This window comes from Salvelinus fontinalis, chromosome 3 (genome assembly GCF_029448725.1).
Source record: "Salvelinus fontinalis isolate EN_2023a chromosome 3, ASM2944872v1, whole genome shotgun sequence".
NCBI lineage: Eukaryota > Metazoa > Chordata > Actinopteri > Salmoniformes > Salmonidae > Salvelinus > Salvelinus fontinalis.
In genome coordinates this window covers 41,058,594-41,076,352 of record NC_074667.1, presented here as the reverse complement: position 1 = coordinate 41,076,352, position 17,759 = coordinate 41,058,594, and the positions used below count along the sequence as shown (strand labels likewise).

General features: G+C 44.1%; 1 protein-coding gene across 1 annotated transcript; it reads right to left on the bottom strand.

Annotated features, from left to right (window-relative positions):
* Window positions 1–1,029: 1,029 nt before the first annotated feature.
* On the bottom strand, window positions 1,030–17,680 carry LOC129848359 (ATP-dependent 6-phosphofructokinase, muscle type-like). Its single transcript, XM_055915654.1, has 22 exons — window positions 17,445–17,680; window positions 14,047–14,120; window positions 12,574–12,651; window positions 11,928–12,117; window positions 11,275–11,440; window positions 11,123–11,167; window positions 10,920–11,028; window positions 10,659–10,754; window positions 10,347–10,439; window positions 10,035–10,160; window positions 9,838–9,902; window positions 9,687–9,750; window positions 9,407–9,553; window positions 9,144–9,214; window positions 8,906–8,993; window positions 8,570–8,722; window positions 7,640–7,804; window positions 7,464–7,525; window positions 7,252–7,363; window positions 7,016–7,115; window positions 2,713–2,818; window positions 1,030–2,378 (listed from the first exon to the last, which is right to left on the bottom strand). Exons 1-22 carry the CDS (start codon window positions 17,521–17,523, stop codon window positions 2,225–2,227), a joined length of 2,343 nt encoding a protein of 780 aa, XP_055771629.1. The 5' UTR covers window positions 17,524–17,680; the 3' UTR covers window positions 1,030–2,224.
* Between the last annotated feature and the right edge of the window lie 79 nt (window positions 17,681–17,759).

Sequence of the window (17,759 nt, the reverse complement as noted above, 5' to 3'; positions counted from 1 at the left end):
TTTTTTAGGTGTTACTGCAGATATAGCTATATGCACCATTTTGATTTTAGTTTGGGCAGAGAGATAATGTCATTGGTGCTGTGCTAAAATGTGCTTAAAAGGATTAAAAGACAGCGATTGTGTTGAATAGTGTGTGGGAAATAAAGATAGTTTTAAAAAGGTAGTGGTAATATTTCATTCAGCACAGAAATTTGTAGGTGGCTTAACTCACCTTGTCCTGAGGATCAATTTACCCAGGGTAAGTTGCGCCAAGAGACCACTTTATTTGGACAAGCTATGTTTTCAAAACTGTAATGTTTACATCAATTCTGATTATTTTCAGGGATACACAACATCCTGCAATATATGCAGATATCTTTGTTAGAAAGAATACCATATTTCCCTTGACAGAGTGAATCTGAATGTAAAAAATGACTCAAAAGACCCCACTCTCCCCTAGAAAAAAAAGAGGTATAAAAAGGAATTTATTTCCATTTACGTGCGTGTAACTCTGGTCTGAATTCCCCCCAAAGAGGGCATACTATTGTGTACACACACTCCTTTGGTACACTCAGTAACATTTGTAACTAAGGGAAAAAGAGTAAATAGGGAAATGGTCATGGTTGAGCTGTCATGATTCATACAACAGAAACCAGGGGAACTTGCAGTAGGTGCCACGGTCTACATTTTGACATTTTACAATTGAGTAATTTAGCAGAGGCTCTTAACCAGAGCGACTTACAATCTTAATTTCTTCTGTCAGTCATCATCTGTTTCCAATCAGCGTAGGACCATCTAGCCTTGAATAATTTTTTACATTTTGTATTTGTTAAATTACTAAATGCATAACAACTTTATTATTGGGGTAGGCTATACATAGTCAGCCTATTAGGCATAATTTAAAAAACGATAATGAAGTTATTGTTGTAAAAAGCACCACAAAATGAGTTACATTTTTTTTGCAATACGTTGATACCCTTTTAACACTAAACATTCAATATTTTTATTTTCAATAAACATAGTAAATTTCGAAATGATCTTTCATCACGCCAAATCTTAAATAGTCCAGAAAACTAAACAGAACGTTTTATTACATGTCCTAGTTCAGTTTCAATGGAAGAAAGAAGTATTAAGGTCTAAACTGTTCTGCCATACAAACAGGGGAGAAGGCAATACACCAGACACAGGAAACAGAACACTGTGGGTGTTTGTGGTTGTCAGATAAGTGTTAGACTCTGACTTTGCTGAGAGATCTGCACAGTATTGTTTAAGGGTTGCCAGCTGCAGAATGATGTAGAATAACTTCTGTGATGTAGAATAGTTCAAAGCTCCACACAACAAACTGTATGTACAGTCTTTTCCTCATAACCACTGGTACTGTACTGATATGATACACCCATCAGTTGACTGAATGGTTGACTGTTCCTAGCAACTAACTACTAGTTACTAACAAAATTGTTAAAAGGTTTTAAAAACAATTCCAATAAATGCAACAGTTGGACAATGGTTGAAGATACTCCAAACTTTTTGAAGAAAATGTATCCATTATATATTGACTGAATTATAGCACATAAAACATTTTACTGGCAAGGACAAATAATGGAGTTCAGGGATTTTGGTGGGAATTCAGGTATTACATTTATTGTCAAATTTCAATATGTCTTAGAACAGATTACACCTATCTATAAATACTTTACATAGTTTACAGAGTGTTCCTTTTCGGAAATTGCTTTCATTTTAGCGCATCTCTTTTGTGAACTTTTCAAATCTATTAAATTATAACTTTGTTCAGCGCCGCACAAAATGTACACCCATCAAAATAAAGTTATCTTTCTTCTCTTTCTTGTGATGCAAGTGGCGAGACTATGCGTTTAATCTCAGACAAAGTTTAGCGTTCTTATAGATACCATGGAAATACAATGTTTTCCATTGAGCCCCTTTCAGCCATTACCGGGATGTGTTTGACAGGTCATTACAAACATTTCCACGGGCGTAACGTTAACGAGTAAAAACGACTGGCACAAGCAAGAGTATGAAAGAGTCACAGGATTAAAATGAAAGCAATCAATCCAGCCAGATTTAAGTGACAAGTGGATTTTGCACCCCTCAAACACAGGAAATAGATCGCTGAAAAAGACAGATCCTCAGGTTCCTTTCTTCTCATAGGTGCGGGCGGGTCTAGGTGCAAGACTAAGGGTGTGTATGTATGTGTTTATGTGAGGTTGTGTGTGTTTATTTGGTTTGTTTACATTTTGCCCCCCTTGATTTCGCCTGTCTTCTTGATGATGTGCTCCATGGCAGCCGCCTCAGAGGTGTCTATTTCCACAGCTTCATACCTGGCCAGGATCTTCAGAATCGGCCTCAGCTTCAGCCACCACTCAGTCTTTGGGATACGGTGCCTGTGAAGGGAGGAGAGAAGGATGGAGTGGGAAAGGGTGGTAGAAGGGGGGAGTGTGAAGGAGGAGGAGCATAAGAGTGGGATCAGAGAAAGAAAACAGGAAACAGAGGAAGAATAATAAGATAAATGATAGAAGGAACCTGGGCTGGTTCAATGGTTCTGACTGGATTGACACATACAAACAACAGCACTTACCTACCACTGCTCATCATTAAAACACAGTTGAACTCAATGTGGAGCATACGATGAAGAGTCACAAACAAGAGAGAAGGAGAGGAAGAGAGGAGGAGAGAAAGAGTAGGAGGTGTGGAAACAGAGGGAGGATTAGGACTTACTCAAAGTCAGTGTCTTCCTTGAGGGACTCCAGGGGTTGGAAGATCAGGGATCTCTTTTTCATGCCCAGCACACAGGCAGAATCTGATGTGTTAGCAAAGATACGACCTGGGGACACACAGATGGCTAGCATCAACATAGGAGGGCAGTAGCCTGGCTGGTCCTAGACCTGTCTGTATGGACTTTATCCAGCTCATCTTTTATAGCAGGACAACAATAGTCAGAGGAGTTAGATAAAACACCTATCAAGGACCAGGCCAAGGGTAGTGGGCACAGAAGGTCATGAATCCATGTAGATGCATTATAGAGAGCAAGTTATGAAGACATTGTGCTTGTTGATGAGAGCAAGGAAGAGTTATTCGCTTTTTGAAAAATGTATTTTTAGGGGTTAGATCAGCTTTAATATTGCAGATATATTGTGGCTTCCATCAATGTAATTGTCTACATCATCATCCCCCGGAGACAGTAATTTGCTCGAGGTGATTGAAGGAATTAAGTAATTTCCATCAGCTTAAAGACATTTGGTTCCAGACGGAGTGTGGAACCACTTCATGTTGAACAAGGGAGAGCTTGGTTTGTTGTTTTGAAAAGTTTGTTGGGACCTGAATATTCATTGGTTTTCATCAAGCTGTCCGCTCAAGAGGAAGCTTCTCACTGTAATCAGTGCCTGTAATCTGGTTCAGGTTAGTAATAAGCCTACCAGTGCGTTTTACAAACACTACAGGGACAAGATCATCCACATGTATCAATCACATTTTTAATAATACTGTAGAACTTTGTTCTAAAGCTGTACCCATTGGATACAGTGATCACAAAATTGTGGCTATATCCAGGAAAGCCAAAGTTCCAAAAGCTGGGCCTAGCAATGAAGTGCTTTGAAAGGTTGGTATTGGTTCACAACACCATTATCCTAGAAACCCTAGACCCAGTCCAATTTGCATACCGCCCAAACAGATCCACAGATGATGCAATCTCTGTTGCACTCCACACTGCCCTTTCCCACCTGGACAAAAGGAACACTTATGTGAGAATGCTATTCATTGGCTACAGCTCAGCGTTCAACACCATAGTACCCTCAAAGCTCATCACCAAGCTAAGGATCCTGGAACTAAACACCTCCCTCTGCAACTGGATCCTGGACTTCCTGACGGGCCGCCCCCAGGTGGTGAGAGTAGGTAGCAATACATCTGCCACGCTGATCCTCAACACTGGAGCTCCACAGGGGTGCGTGCTCAGTCCCCTCCTGTACTCCCTGTTCACCCACAACTGCATGGCCAGGCACGACTCCAACACCATCAATAAGTTTGCAGACGACACAACAGTGGTAGACCTGATCACCGACAACGACGAGACAGCCTATAAGGAGGAGGTCAGAGACCTGGCCGGGTGGTGCCAGAATAACAACCTATCCCTCAACGTAACCAAGACTAAGGAGATGATTATGGACGACAGGAAAAGGAAGACCGAGCACGCCCCCATTCTCATCGACGGGGCTGTAGTGGAGCAGGTTGAGAGCTTCAAGTTCCTTGGTGTCAACATCAACAACATGTGGTCCAAACACACCAACACGGTCGTGAAGAGGGCACGACAAAGCCTATTCCGCCTCGGGAAACTTTGGCATGGGTCCTCAGATCCTCAAAAGGTTCTACAGCTGCAACATCGAGAGCATCCTGACTGGATGCATCACTACCTGGTACGGCAATTGCTTGGCCTCCGACCGCAAGGCACTACAGAGGGTAGTGCGTACAGCCCAAGACATCACTGGGGCTAAGCTGCCTGCCATCCAGGACCTCTACACCAGGCGGTGTCAGAGGAAGGCCCTAACAATTGTCAAAGACCCCAACCACCCCAGTCATAGACTGTTCTCTCTACTACTGCATGGCAAGCCGTACCGGAGGGCCAAGTCTAGGACAAAAAGGATTCTCAACAGTTTTTACCCCCAAGCCATAAGACTCCTGAACAGGTAATCAAATGGCTACCCAGACTATTTGCATTGTGTGTCGCTCCCAACCCCTATTTTTACGCTGCTGCTACTCTCTGTTTATCATATATGCAGTCACTTTAACTACACATTCATGTACATACTACCTCAATTGGGCCGACCGACCAGTGCTCCCGCACATTGGCTAACCGGGCTATCTGCATTGTGTCCCGCCACCCACCAACCCCTCTTTTACGCTACTGCTACTCTCTGTTCATCATATATGCATAGTCACTTTAACCATATCTACATGTACATACTACCTCAATCAGCCTGACTAACCGGTGTCTGTATGTAGCCTCGCTACTTTTATTGCCTCGCTACTGTATATAGCCTGTCTTTTTACTGTTGTTTTATTTCTTTACTTACCTATTGTTCACCTAACTCCTTTTTTGCACTATTGGTTAGAGCCTGTAAGTAAGCATTTCACTGTAAGGTTCACTGTATCCTGTTGTATTCGGCGCACGTGACAAATAAACTTTGATTTGATTTGAAAATAGTGTACAAGAGATCATACAAAATATTTTACTGTGACTCTTATGTGGATGATGTTAAAAATATTTGTTTGTCTGATGTGATTAATAAGGAGCATCCAGACGCTGCACTTGATGCATTTATTAAATTGCTTCTTCCAATTATTGATAAACATTAATTTTGTAAAGTTAGTGCAGGAGAGGTGGAAAATTATTGTAAACGATCAATAATGACAAACCTCCTGCCATTGACAACTTAGATGGATAGCTACTGAGGATGGTAGCTGACTCTATAGCCACTCCTATCTGTCATATCTGTAATCTGAGCCTAGAGGAAAGTATTTGTCCTCCAAATTAATTCCGCTACCCAAGAGTGGTAAAGTGGCCTTTACTGGTTCTAACAGCAGACCTATAAGCTTGCTGCCAGCTCTTAGCAAACTGTTGGAAAGAACTGTGTTTGACCAAATACAATGCTATCTGTAAACAAATTACCAACAGACTTTCAGCATGCTTATAAAAGAAGGCACTCAACATGTACTGCACTGACACAAATGACTGATGATTGAAAGAAGTTGATAATGAGAAGATTGTGGGAGCTGGACTGTTGGATTTCAGTGGAGCCTTTGATATTATTGACCATAGCCTGTTGTTGAAAAAACGTATGTGTTATGGCTTTTCAACCTCTACCTTATCGTGGATTCAAAGCTATCTATATAATAGAACTCAAAGGGTTTTCTTTAATGGAAGCTTCTCTAATGTCAAACACGTAAAGGGTGGTGTACCGCAGGGCAGCTCTCTCGGCCCGCTACTTTTTTCTATTTTTACCAATGACCTACCACTGGCATTAAACAAAGCATGTGTGTCCATGTATGATGCTGATTCAACCATATACGCATCAGCAACCATAGCTAATGAAGTCACTGAAAACCTTAACAAAGAGTTGCAGTCTGTTTTGAAATGGGTGGCCAGTCATAAACTGGTCCTGAACATCTCTAAAATTAAGAGCATTGTATTTTGTACAAAGCATTCCCTAAGTTCTAGACCTCAGCTGAATTTGGTTATGAATGGTGTGTCTGCTGAACAAGTTGAGAAGACTAAATTACTTGGCGTTACCTTAGATTGTAACCGGTCATGGTCAAAACATATAGATTCAATGGTTGTAAAGATGGGGAGATGCAGGCTCTAGTTTTGTCTTATCTTGATTATTGTCCAGTTGTGTGGTCGAGTGCTGCAAGGAAAGACCTAGTTAAGCTGCAGCTGGCCCAGAACAAAGTGGCACGTTTTGCTCTTCATTGTAATCAGAAGGCTGATATAAATACTATGCATGCCAGTCTCTCTTGGCTAAGAGTTGAGGAGAGACTGACTGCATCACTTCTTTTTATAAGAAACATGAATGTGTTGAAAATCCCAAATTGTTTGCATAGTCAACTTACACACAGCTCTGACACACACACTCACCCCACCAGACATGCCACCAGGGGTCTTTTCACAGTCCCCCAAATCCAAAACAAATTCAAGAAAGCGTACAGTATTATATGTAGCCATTATTGCATGGAAATCCGTTTAATCTCATATTGCTCAATTGAACAGCAAACCTGGCTTCAAAAAACAGATAAAGCAACACCTCAGGGCACAACGCCTCTCCTCTATTAGACCTAAAGAGTTTGTGTGTATGTTTTGGTATTGATATGTAGGCTATATGTGCCTTTCTTTTTTAATTGATGTAGTTATGTCCTTGAGCTGTTCTTGTCTATTAGTGTTCTGTATTATGTCATGTTTTGTGTGGACCCAAGGAAGAGTAGCTGCTGCTTTTGCAATGGGGATCCTAATAAAATACCAAATGATCCTCACCGTGTCTGTAGCACTCCTTCAGTTTGTCAGTCAGCCACAGGACAGACTTGGCTCCCATCTTGGTGCCAAAATTCCTGTCGAAGGGAGTGGGGGTTCCACCCTGTTGGTGAGCAAAGAGAAAGAGAGATAGTTAGAGAGATGTATTTCCATATGAATATATAGATTAATTTATTCCTCATATTACTACAGGTTTAGAGTTAAGCCCATTAAACAGTTAGAAGAAGTGTCCATCAGACCTGCTGCATGTGTCCCAGGATGTTCATCCTGCAGTCGAACGTGCCCTTGCCCTCCTCTGAGTACAGGTTGTAGAGGAACTGTGTGGTGTAGTTGTCGTTGGCATTAGAGTTCCTGTGGGCAGGAGGAGGATTTGCGGTAACAAGAGAAACAAGAGAACAATAATGTCTGAGGGATATCAGACAGGATGTGTTTTTGAGGAGAGCACATCTACCTGAGAATGAGACCTCTCTTCACTGAGGTCCTCATCTTTTCTATCAGATGCACCACGTTCAGCTGCAACAAAACAATACAACAAATGATTCAACATCCCAATGTCCATATTTCTTGTGCTTGAAATATAACACAGAATCCATCCATCTTTGTTATTCTGTCAGTGTGCCCACTGACCTCCAGGTCACGGATATGGAAAGGCTCTTCATAAATGTAGGCAGCGTCAGCCCCAGATGACAAGCCAGCCATGGTTGCCAGGTAGCCACAGTATCCCCCCATGGTCTCAATGATGAACACTCTCCTCTTGGTGCCAGCAGCAGACTGCTTGATCCTGTCGCAAGTCTGACAGAAAGAAAGGCTAGTATGAGGAGGGATGTGTGTCTGGGTATTGTCATATGTTAGGCAGGTAGCCTAGCAGTTAGCATAGCAGTTAAGAGTGTTGGGCTAGTAACAAAAAGGTCACTGGTTCGAATCCCAGAGCGACTTGGTAAAAAATCTGTTGATGTGTCCTTGAGAAAGTCACTTAACCCTAATTGCTCTGGATAAGAGTGTCTACTAAAAGATAAAAGTGTGTGTATCCCACAAACTTTCTCCTTTCAGAGCGGTCTAGTTTGATAATGAGACGTTTTCTTGTATCCCAAATATGCCAGATATTGTTGTTGTGGGGAAGGCCGGAGGGAGGTGCATATTTTGGAAGTGGGTTGCTCTTTTGACTCCTACATGGAGCAGACCTTTTGTTGCTAAGTTGCTGAAATACCATCTCCATGTGTCACGCCTGAACAGCCTTAGTTATCAGTGCAAACTTGTGGTACTGATATTTGGGAGTCTCGCCCATGTACATAGGCTGACTGGACGTGGCCTTCAGAATGCAGGCTTGCATAGGACAAAGGTAAAGTAGCTAAGGTAATGCTCTGCTTCAGCGGTCATGGCCAGCCTTGCTGTATGGAGAAGGTGCTTTTTATATCCACCCAGACATCTTTGTCCTTTGAAATGTTTGAATCCTTCTCGACTGTAATGTCATTTGTGGATTCAAATAAAGTATTTAAAATATGTGTGTGTGTGTGTGTGGGGGGGGGGGGGGGGGTACAGCATGTGTGTTTGTCTTACCGTGGTGATGGTGTTGAGGGCGGTGTCAGCGCCGATGCTGAAGTCTGATCCGGGAACATTGTTGGAGACGGTGGCGGGAATGACCACCATGGGGATACACAGCTCCTCGTACTTCTCCCTGGCTGTTACCAGCTCCAGACCACCCAGATACGCCTGACAAGGAGACACACAATACCATGTATATCTGGACTAGGCATCAACAGACAAGACAATATTCATGATACTTGTTTTTCAACTGTTGTACTTATGTTCAATTAATATGTTCAATCAATAATGATTGGACAGTGGACCAGTGAACCATCCGAATACTCTCTGATCCAACCCCTCGATCCTCACCTCAAAGCCTCCGATGATGATCAGAGAATGGATGTTGAACTTGGCAATGTTCAGGCTGATTTGCTCAATGTTTTTACCTGGCAGGTGTCTACACACCAGAGAGGAGAAACATTGAGAGTTAAATGTCATTAGAGGTTTCTCTTGTTCTTAGTAGGACCCTGGGTTCCTCCTAAACACACGACTGTCAGCTTTCCCTGGCCCTAAGCATTGGTGCGTGTGCTCCGTGGAGATGTCTCACCTCTTGGTACCGAGATTGGACCCTCCCTTCCCAGTCCATCCACCCACTTGAGCCCAAGTGATAGGCTCAATCTGGGGAAGAGGAAAGAGAGATTAGTATGGTGTGTGTGTGTGTTATTTGTGTTGAGCTGTGCAGATGGAGCTCAACTTGGCAATGAACTGATGCTCCTGATGATGCCATTCATCTGATCAGATGTAAAATAACATACAAGTTGTCCACTACAAGAAATCCTCAGGGGCATCTTTCCTGGTGGAATGTCCCACCTGTCCGTTAGCCAGGCCATCAAAGCCATCGTATATAGCCAGCATCTGGTGTCCCTGGATGAGACCAGCCCTGACAGCTGAACGCACTGCTGCATTCATCCCAGCACAGGGGGCGCCCACATTTACAATGGCAATATTGATGTTGCTCTGAGAGGGGGAGAACAAGACAGAGAGAGGATGTATTTTGGGTGCAACCCTAGAACACCTTCAAATGTGCAACCAGGTTGCCCAAATATCAGACCAAGAAAAATAACCTGATGAAAATGATACAGTTACTCACCTTCACTTCTGGAGGGGTCACGTGAGCCAGCATTTTGTATGTGTTCCAGTTATTCTGAAAGCTCCTACAAACAAGAAAATGACCAATGGTTTTCATCTCACTACTTAGTCCAAATGAAGAAGGAAAGAAAATAGGCAAAATAAAGGCTCACTTTCCCCTGAGATTCACAGCATCTTCAAATCTCCCCTCAGCCATGGCTACGGTCACATCTTTAGTCTGAGAGAGTGAGTGAGAGAGGGGGGAAAATAGAGAGAGGAAGACATTTTAAAAGACGATGTCGATAATATGCTTTCTCAGCAATAAGAGAGGAAACAATGCAGTTTGATGTGGCATAGGTGTATAGCTCACAACTTGGACACACTCCATGAGCGGCAGCCTGATGGCCATGTTCCCAGAAAGACTGACAACACAGGCTGGGGTTTCTGGGGTGGCCTCCAACAGAGCCATCACAGCCTCCACACCCATCCTGCTACCCTGGGGTATGGAGGGAGAGAATGGAATGAATGAATGAATGAAGGATCGATTATCACAGCAGGAACATTATAGGCGTTATGTAAATGACCCTGAAGGTCAAGAAAGAGTAGACAACATAGTAAAAACAATACCAGCCACAGACAGACGGATTGACAGACACAAAGTGGTGACAGACAGATGGATTACCAAGATCCTGTCGAAGGCAGAGGGGGTGCCACCTCTCTGTACGTGTCCCAGGATGGTGGAACGGGTGTCAAAGCCAAGTTTCTTGGATACCAGCTGTACAGAGTGACACAGAGAGATTACAGCATCAGTCCTCTGTCAGATCAGAGCTAGACGATTGATCAAATGTGATATTACCCTAGCCCCTTATAACCTTTAACATTAGGGGGATGAAACATATCGGACTCTGGCTGGGGGAATAGGGTGCCGTTTGGGACACTGCCTGTTTCAGTGGTTAGGGACAACTTCTATTGACTGTGTAATGCCATCGCTCACATTTTTGACTTGGTCGCAGGTGATGGGTTTCTGCTTACGGTCCTGGGCTCCCTCTGCCATGATGATGACGTTCAGACGGGAACCACGCTCCCTTTGCTGAGAGAGAGACGGAGAGAGAACGTTGTTTTGTGTGTTATTATATGAGGAAGAGAGAGAGAAAACCAGGGAGAGGGACAAAGAGATAGAGAGGCTCAATCAGAAGAGGTGGAGAAGGGATAGAAGGATGGAGGGATAGAGGGAGCAGGAGAGGAGGTGTGGTACCGCAATCAGTCTTTTGCACAGATGTTCCTCCCAGTTGTCCTCTGGGGGCATCTCTGGGATGAACACCCAGTCAGCACCGCAGGCCAAAGCAGTCACCAGGGCCAGGTAGCTGTGAGGACAGACAGCAATGTTAATACATACACAAGCACGCACTGACACACGTGCGCACAGATGCATGCACACACACACAGTCAGGCACTCACCCGCAGTGTCTGCCCATCACCTCTAGGATAAAGGTCCTCTGGTGACTGTCAACAGAAATATGTGAAAAACTGAAGAAACCCCCCAAAAATCAGGATTTACTGATGCTTACAAATGACTTAATATTGGTGTGTGTATGTCTGTGTGTGTGTACCTCTGTGCAGTAGTCGTTATGGCGTCCACCACCTCTATGATGCGGTGCAGGGCGGAGTCAGTGCCAATGGTCATGTCAGTGCCACAGAAGTCGTTGTCTATAGAGCCCACCATGCCCACGATGTTGAGGTGAGAAGAACGCTTAGCCTCCTCCGCCGTGATCTTACCTGGTGGTGGACACACAAACTAGCAGTCAGCTCTCACATTGAATGCACTACTTGTAGTCCTATGTGACTCAGTTGATAGAGCATGGCCCTTGCAACACTGGGGTTGTGGGTTCAATTCCTGCTGGGGCCAGACATATCAAACTGTATGCAAGCACTAAGTTGCTTTGGATAAATTACTTTGCCTATATGACTTGGGTCCACAAGGAGGCATTAAAGTACAGTGTAAGGAGTCACATATTTCAAAGACCATACAGATGCTTGGGCCTGTATTCACAAATTGTCTTGGAGTAGTAGTGCTGATCTAGGATCATTTTTCGCCTTAAGATCATAATGAATAATGACCTAATCCCCCCTCTTAGGATAATCTAAAAAGTGACTGGGAGGGTTACATAAGTGTAGTGGGTTACATTATGTTTTCTGGTAGTTGGGTGCTTTGGAGTGAAGGGTACTGGGTAATGTAGTCTTGTTGGTGGCCTAGGTATCTCACCCTGTTTGGTCAGGTCAGCCAGCAGCTCGCTCCACTCTGTACGGAACTGGTTAGCACCAGTCAAGCTACCGTCACCACCGATCACACACAGGTTGGTGATGCCCAGTTTGACCAAGTTGCAGGCGGCCTTCAGACGCCCCCACTTCTCTTTGAAGTCCATACAGCGGGCACTGCCAATCACAGTGCCACCCTGAGACGAGACAACATGCCAACAGAACACATTCAGTTGGGCTAAATAAGGGGGAGAGATGGAGGAGGAAGTAGAGAAGGACAGGATGTGGGTTATAGGCAGAGAGGGATGAGAGAGATTGTGGTTCAGGAATAGTGTGTGTGAGAGAGAGAGAGAGCGAGAAGGAGAGAGACCAAGGGGAAGGGAAGGAGGAAGGGAAGAGGAGGAAAGGAGGGAGGTGAAATCCCAGCCTATCATTCTGAAGCCCATTAAATCCAGTGAACCCTGGCATTTGACTAGCTCCTACTGACTAGAGGGTCACTGATCTAGGACCAGTTCATGTTACAGAGGATGGATCCCACCCTTTTCACTGAAAGGTTACATTTGGTCAGAAACTAAAGGAGAGTGAGGGGGGAGGTAATTGGATAAAGTGTGTGTGTGTGTGTGTGTGTGTGTGTGTACTGTATGTGTGCTCACCAGCTGCAGCATCATAGACACACTCTCCCAGGTGGCAGGTTTGATATTGTCACCTCCATCCACCAAACCCTGGTAACCCTGGAGACGAACACACAAACCTGTCACTCACAGTTACGGGAGGATCTAAGGTGAAACCCAAGGTAACTGAGGTGGCTTAGCTGACAGACCTTTACGGTAAGGTAACAGGCAAGGAAAAAGGAATATTAGGTTGTAAGAGGCTCATTCCAGATCACCTTTCTCAAATCCAGGCCTTGCTGTCCGTAGCTCTGTTGGTTTACATCCTGTCCCCTCTAATCATGGATTTTGTATTATTCTATATGTAAATCCAAGACACTCCATTTAGTAAGATATGTTACATTTCGTGTGGTGTGTATTAATTTGTCCATCACCTATTTCGTATGATATGTTATGAATTACAATTCATATATTCTGAATTTACACATCATACAATATGTTACAAATTTGAAAATCTTACTATATGTACACATTTGCAAAACGTATGATATGTTACAAATTCTAGCTAGGTGGCTAATGTTAGCTAGCTAGCTAACGTTAGCTAGGCTAAGGTTAGGGTTAAGGTTAGGGTTAAGTTTAGGAGTTAGCTTAAAGGGTTAAGGATGTGGATGAGTGAAGGGTTAGCTAAAAGGGTTAAGGTTAGGGGAAGGCTTAGCTAAGTAATTACAAAGTAGCTAAAAAGTAGTAAGTAGTTGAAAAGTTGCTAATTAGCTAAAATGCTAAAATTACCGTGATGAGATTCAAACTCACAACCTTCGGGTTGCTAAATGTTCGCATTATACACCTATCCAGCCACCCTACTTTCACTTTTGACTTGAGTAACCATCTGTCTAATGTAACCATACCAAACATAACATATGATACTGATTTGAGTATCCCGGAAGTCGAGACAGTTTTCCACAAATTTTACGTTTTGTAATAGTGTTGAATAAAAACAGTATTGACAGTGCTGAATAAAAACATTGACATGAATTCACTCATAAAAACAGCAGCTCTTAGCTGTAGTCTTTAACAGTTTCTCTCTGGTCATGGTTTTAAAAGTTAAGAAAATTTCATGTAGGCTAGTATCAAACTTTGCTATGGACTGGGTCAAGCTGTAGGCACTGTACTTTGAGCTGTAAGACTGGCCAGCACAGTAGCCACACTGATTAAGCCACAGATCTCTGTCTGCCGGGTAAGTTGAGTTTTAATGAAATGGTTCAAAATGGGAACACTTTGCCTACCCGGTGCGCAGGGCTTCTGAATCAAGTGCACCTACCGCCAAGAGCACAAAAAAATAAATACAAAAAAATTCCCTTTATAATGTTGGCTTTTCTGCAGAAATAATTGGTGATCGACTAGAAATGCCTTGATTGCTGTAGACTATAATAATCAGAAAAAGGGAATAGTAACAGTTGTAGACCAATGGGTAACATAAAATGGTTGATGAGATTGGGGAGCTACAAGTCAGGTACTAACCTCATGAACGAAGTAGACTTTGGCCCCAGTGTAGATGCCCACTCTGACTGTGGCCCTCACAGCAGCATTCATACCTGCAGCACAGAGTGGCTGTTAGAACATCACTGACACAGTCCCACCTGCACAGGTGGTTTTGAACTATGACACACAACACAGTGTAGCTGCTATGATTAAGTTGGCATACTGTGTGCTACAAACTTAACATATGAATGATTATATAGGGGATGCAGCCAACTTGACTGGCTGAATCACCGCTTGGTACCACAACTGCAGGGCATTCGACTGCAAGCCGCTACAGAGGGTGGGGCTGAGCTCCCTGCCATCCAGGACCTCTATACCAAGCGGTGTCAGAGGAAGACCCTAGACTCTTTCTGCTACTGCATGACAAGTGGTACCAGTGTCCCAAGTCTGGAACCAACAGGACTCTGAACAGCTTCTTCCTCCAAGCTATAAGACTGCTAAACAAGACTGCTAAATAATTAATCAAATGACTACCTGGACTACCTGCATTGACCCTTTTTTTAACTAACTGTCTTGCACTGACTCTATGCACACACACTGGACTCTACCCACACATACTTCCAGACAGACTGCCCAACAGACACACACTAATAACATGCACACACATGCATAGAGACGCCACACGATCACACACACTTTCACACACACTGCTGCTACAGCTCAGTTACCTCGTACCCCTGCACATCGACTCTGTACTGGTACTCCCTGTATATAGCACCAGGGGCCAGCCACGTTAGTCCCTCCCTGAGTGACTGGTTTAGATGGAAGCTAAACAGGCTACTTACAACAATTTCAAGATTGATTTCACATGACTGGGAACACAGATATGCATCTGTTGGTCACAGATACCTTAAAAAAAGGTAGGGGTGTGGATCAGAAAACCAGTCAGTATCTCTTATGACCACAATTTGCCTCCTGCAGCGTGAAACATCTCCTTCGCATGGTGTTGATCATCCTGTTGATTGTGACCTGTGTAATGTTGTCACACTCATCTTCAATGGCTGTGTGAAGTTGCTGGATATTGGCAGGAACAGGAACACGCTGTCATACACATCAATTAAGAGCATCCCAAAAACGCTCAATGAGTGATATGTCTGGTGAGTATGCAGGCCATGGAAGAACTGGGACATTTTCAGCTTAAAATAATTGTGTACAGATCCTTGTGACATGGCCATGCATTATCATGCTGAAACATGAGGTGATAGCAGCAGCTGAATAGCATGACAATGGGCCTCAGGATCTCATCACGTTATCTCTCTGCATTCAAATTGCCTTCGTTAAAATGCAATTGTGTTCATTGTCCGTAGCTTATGCCTGCCCATATCATAACCCCATCGCCACCATGGGGCACTCTGTTCACAATGTTGACATCAGCAAACCGCTCACCTTCAGGTCAAGACCCTGGTGAGGATGACGAGCACGCAGATGAGCTTCCCTCATATGTACAGGGTCCAGAGTTTTTTCTTGTGAGTTCACATGGTCAGGATGTATGGCTGATGGGGAACCATAGCATAGCATAGCATAGTGGAATAATGAAGAGCACTCCTGTCACATCCACACAGTTGGGATGACAATGCAACACTTTCAAGCTCTCCTGGGCATGTAGTTGCAACTGCCTGTGTGTCTGTGTCAGTGAACTAGCAGGGATCTGAAAGGGCAGACAGGGAAAGTAGGGCAGACAGGGGCGACAGGTATGGTAGGGCAGACAGAGTGGGTGGGTAGGGCAGACAGGGTGGGTGGGTAGGGCAGACAGTGAGCTAGTTACATTTCCTGTCTTTCCTGTCTCAACACACCAGCTCCACTCTAAAGGGCAACACATGTGGATAGTATTGAGGTGCCAAGAGTCTCCCCTTTCAACATGATGGAGGGAGAAAAAGGTTTAGGTGGAAGAGGAGGAAGAGAATTGAGAAGGGATATGAGGGAGGGATAGGGCGGCCCACTTATCTCCTCCTCCTCCTCCTCCTCCTCCTCCTCCTCCTCCTCCTCTCCATGTCATATGACAAAGGTCACACCTCTAAAATTAGCACCACTTCAAAAAATACAGAGAGACGAGAAGGAACGAGAGGGAAAGAGAGACAGCGAAAGAGAGGTAAATAGAGGGAAGATAAAGATATGGGTGAATATTTAAAGGACAGAGTAGCCAGGGTGTATGTACAAAATATGGGAAGAAGACAAGAAAAAACATGAAATAAAAGAGAGCAGAGAGAGAACCCTGAAAAGCAGCTGGCCAACTAGAGCTACTTAGTTGTTGGCAGATAGCTCCATAATGATGTAAAGTTCAGGCAGACAGCTCCCTGACACAGGCTCCAATCAGAAGGTCATGTGGGGTCAGTGGCAGACATCCCAAAAGGTCAAAGGGGAGGTATTCATCATCCAGTTAAAGGTCAGGGGGAAGACTGTTGGGTGCATCCCAATGACCTTTCCTTTCTCCAAAAGTGTGCGCATGTTCACTTCCCTTCTTCGATTTGAAACGAAATGATTGGCATACAGAAACTCCCTCTACCCATGCCTACACCAATCCAATTATTTTACATTTGGGGGGAGTAGTGAAAGAGTGCACATTTCAAAAGGAAGGAGAGATTATTGGGACACACCCACTGCAAATGCTCTGGTGACCCTGGCAACCTCCTCGGATGGAAGACTTCACGTTGCCCTTTTTTGAACGTGATAAGATGTCTCAGTGACAACCGAGAGAAGGGGTCTCTATGTGAAGCTAACGTGCCATATAAGACGTCTCATACGTTCAATAATGTGATATCACAGCCACCAACACGATATGAACTTTTAATGTCAGAACTCCACAATTATTACAGTTTATTCGGCCGTGGTGGTGGCTGTGGCAAACTGTGTGACTGGAACTGTGACTGAAAACAAAACGTCAATACAGTTGAATTTCAAACCACACAATCCACCAAATAAGAGGCATGTTTTCTATTAGTTGAGCTACGGTACGGTATATGTGCTGTGACTCATCTGACTTTCAACAAAAATGTATGCATTTCTGTAGTCCAGTCAGTCTATGCATCACCCTTGAAGTCCAGCCATAACTTCAGACAACACAAATTATGTTTATAAATCACTTCTTACTTTACCTCACTACACTCCACTGTTTCCCTACTCCAAATTCATTGACAAGCTCTGAACACGAATGGGAATTGTTGACTTAATATATAACAATAATATCTCATTGTTTGCTGCCCCCACATGGGAACTGTTCCCACAGACCTATATAACTCTGGCTCGGCTCAGCCACCTGCTGCTTACCAACAAGCCTCTGGGCTGTCTGCCCTCCCTTGGACTGTCTGCCCCTGAAACTGGTGCTTCCCCCGAACAGTCCCATGGCACCCACCTGCCCTGTTCCGCCCAGCCCCACTCACCCTGGGCATCGCCTCCAGAGGTCAGCACGGCGATGGAGCGGCCAATGCCCATCTTGTTGTGGTTTTTAGGGTGTGCCATGGTCCTGGAACTGCCTGTGACCAGAAAATGGAAGGAAGGAAAAGACTACAGAGAATAATTAGCCTTGATCCTGGTAGCCCTGCTGTTATAGTGTATGGTATAGTGCAGTAGAATATCTCTCTCTCTCCTCTCCCCTCACTCTCCCTGCTTGCCTGACTGGGAAAGTGACTGGATGGGACAGTGGGAGACAGTTTATCCACCACCCTGCTTGGCAGGAATCTGATGCATGCGCGTGA

What these genes read in the sequence shown, in the direction of transcription:
- LOC129848359 (XM_055915654.1), bottom strand. Translation starts at nt 17,523, where the DNA reads ATGGCACACCCTAAAAACCACAACAAGATGGGCATTGGCCGCTCCATC. An exon ending in TCATGGAGTGTGTCCAAGTT is followed by an intron (nt 9,903 to 10,034) that starts GTGAGCTATACA and finishes TCACTCTCTCAG; the next exon opens with ACTAAAGATGTGACCGTAGC. An exon ending in TCATCATCGGAGGCTTTGAG is followed by an intron (nt 8,723 to 8,905) that starts GTGAGGATCGAG and finishes TCTCCTTGTCAG; the next exon opens with GCGTATCTGGGTGGTCTGGA.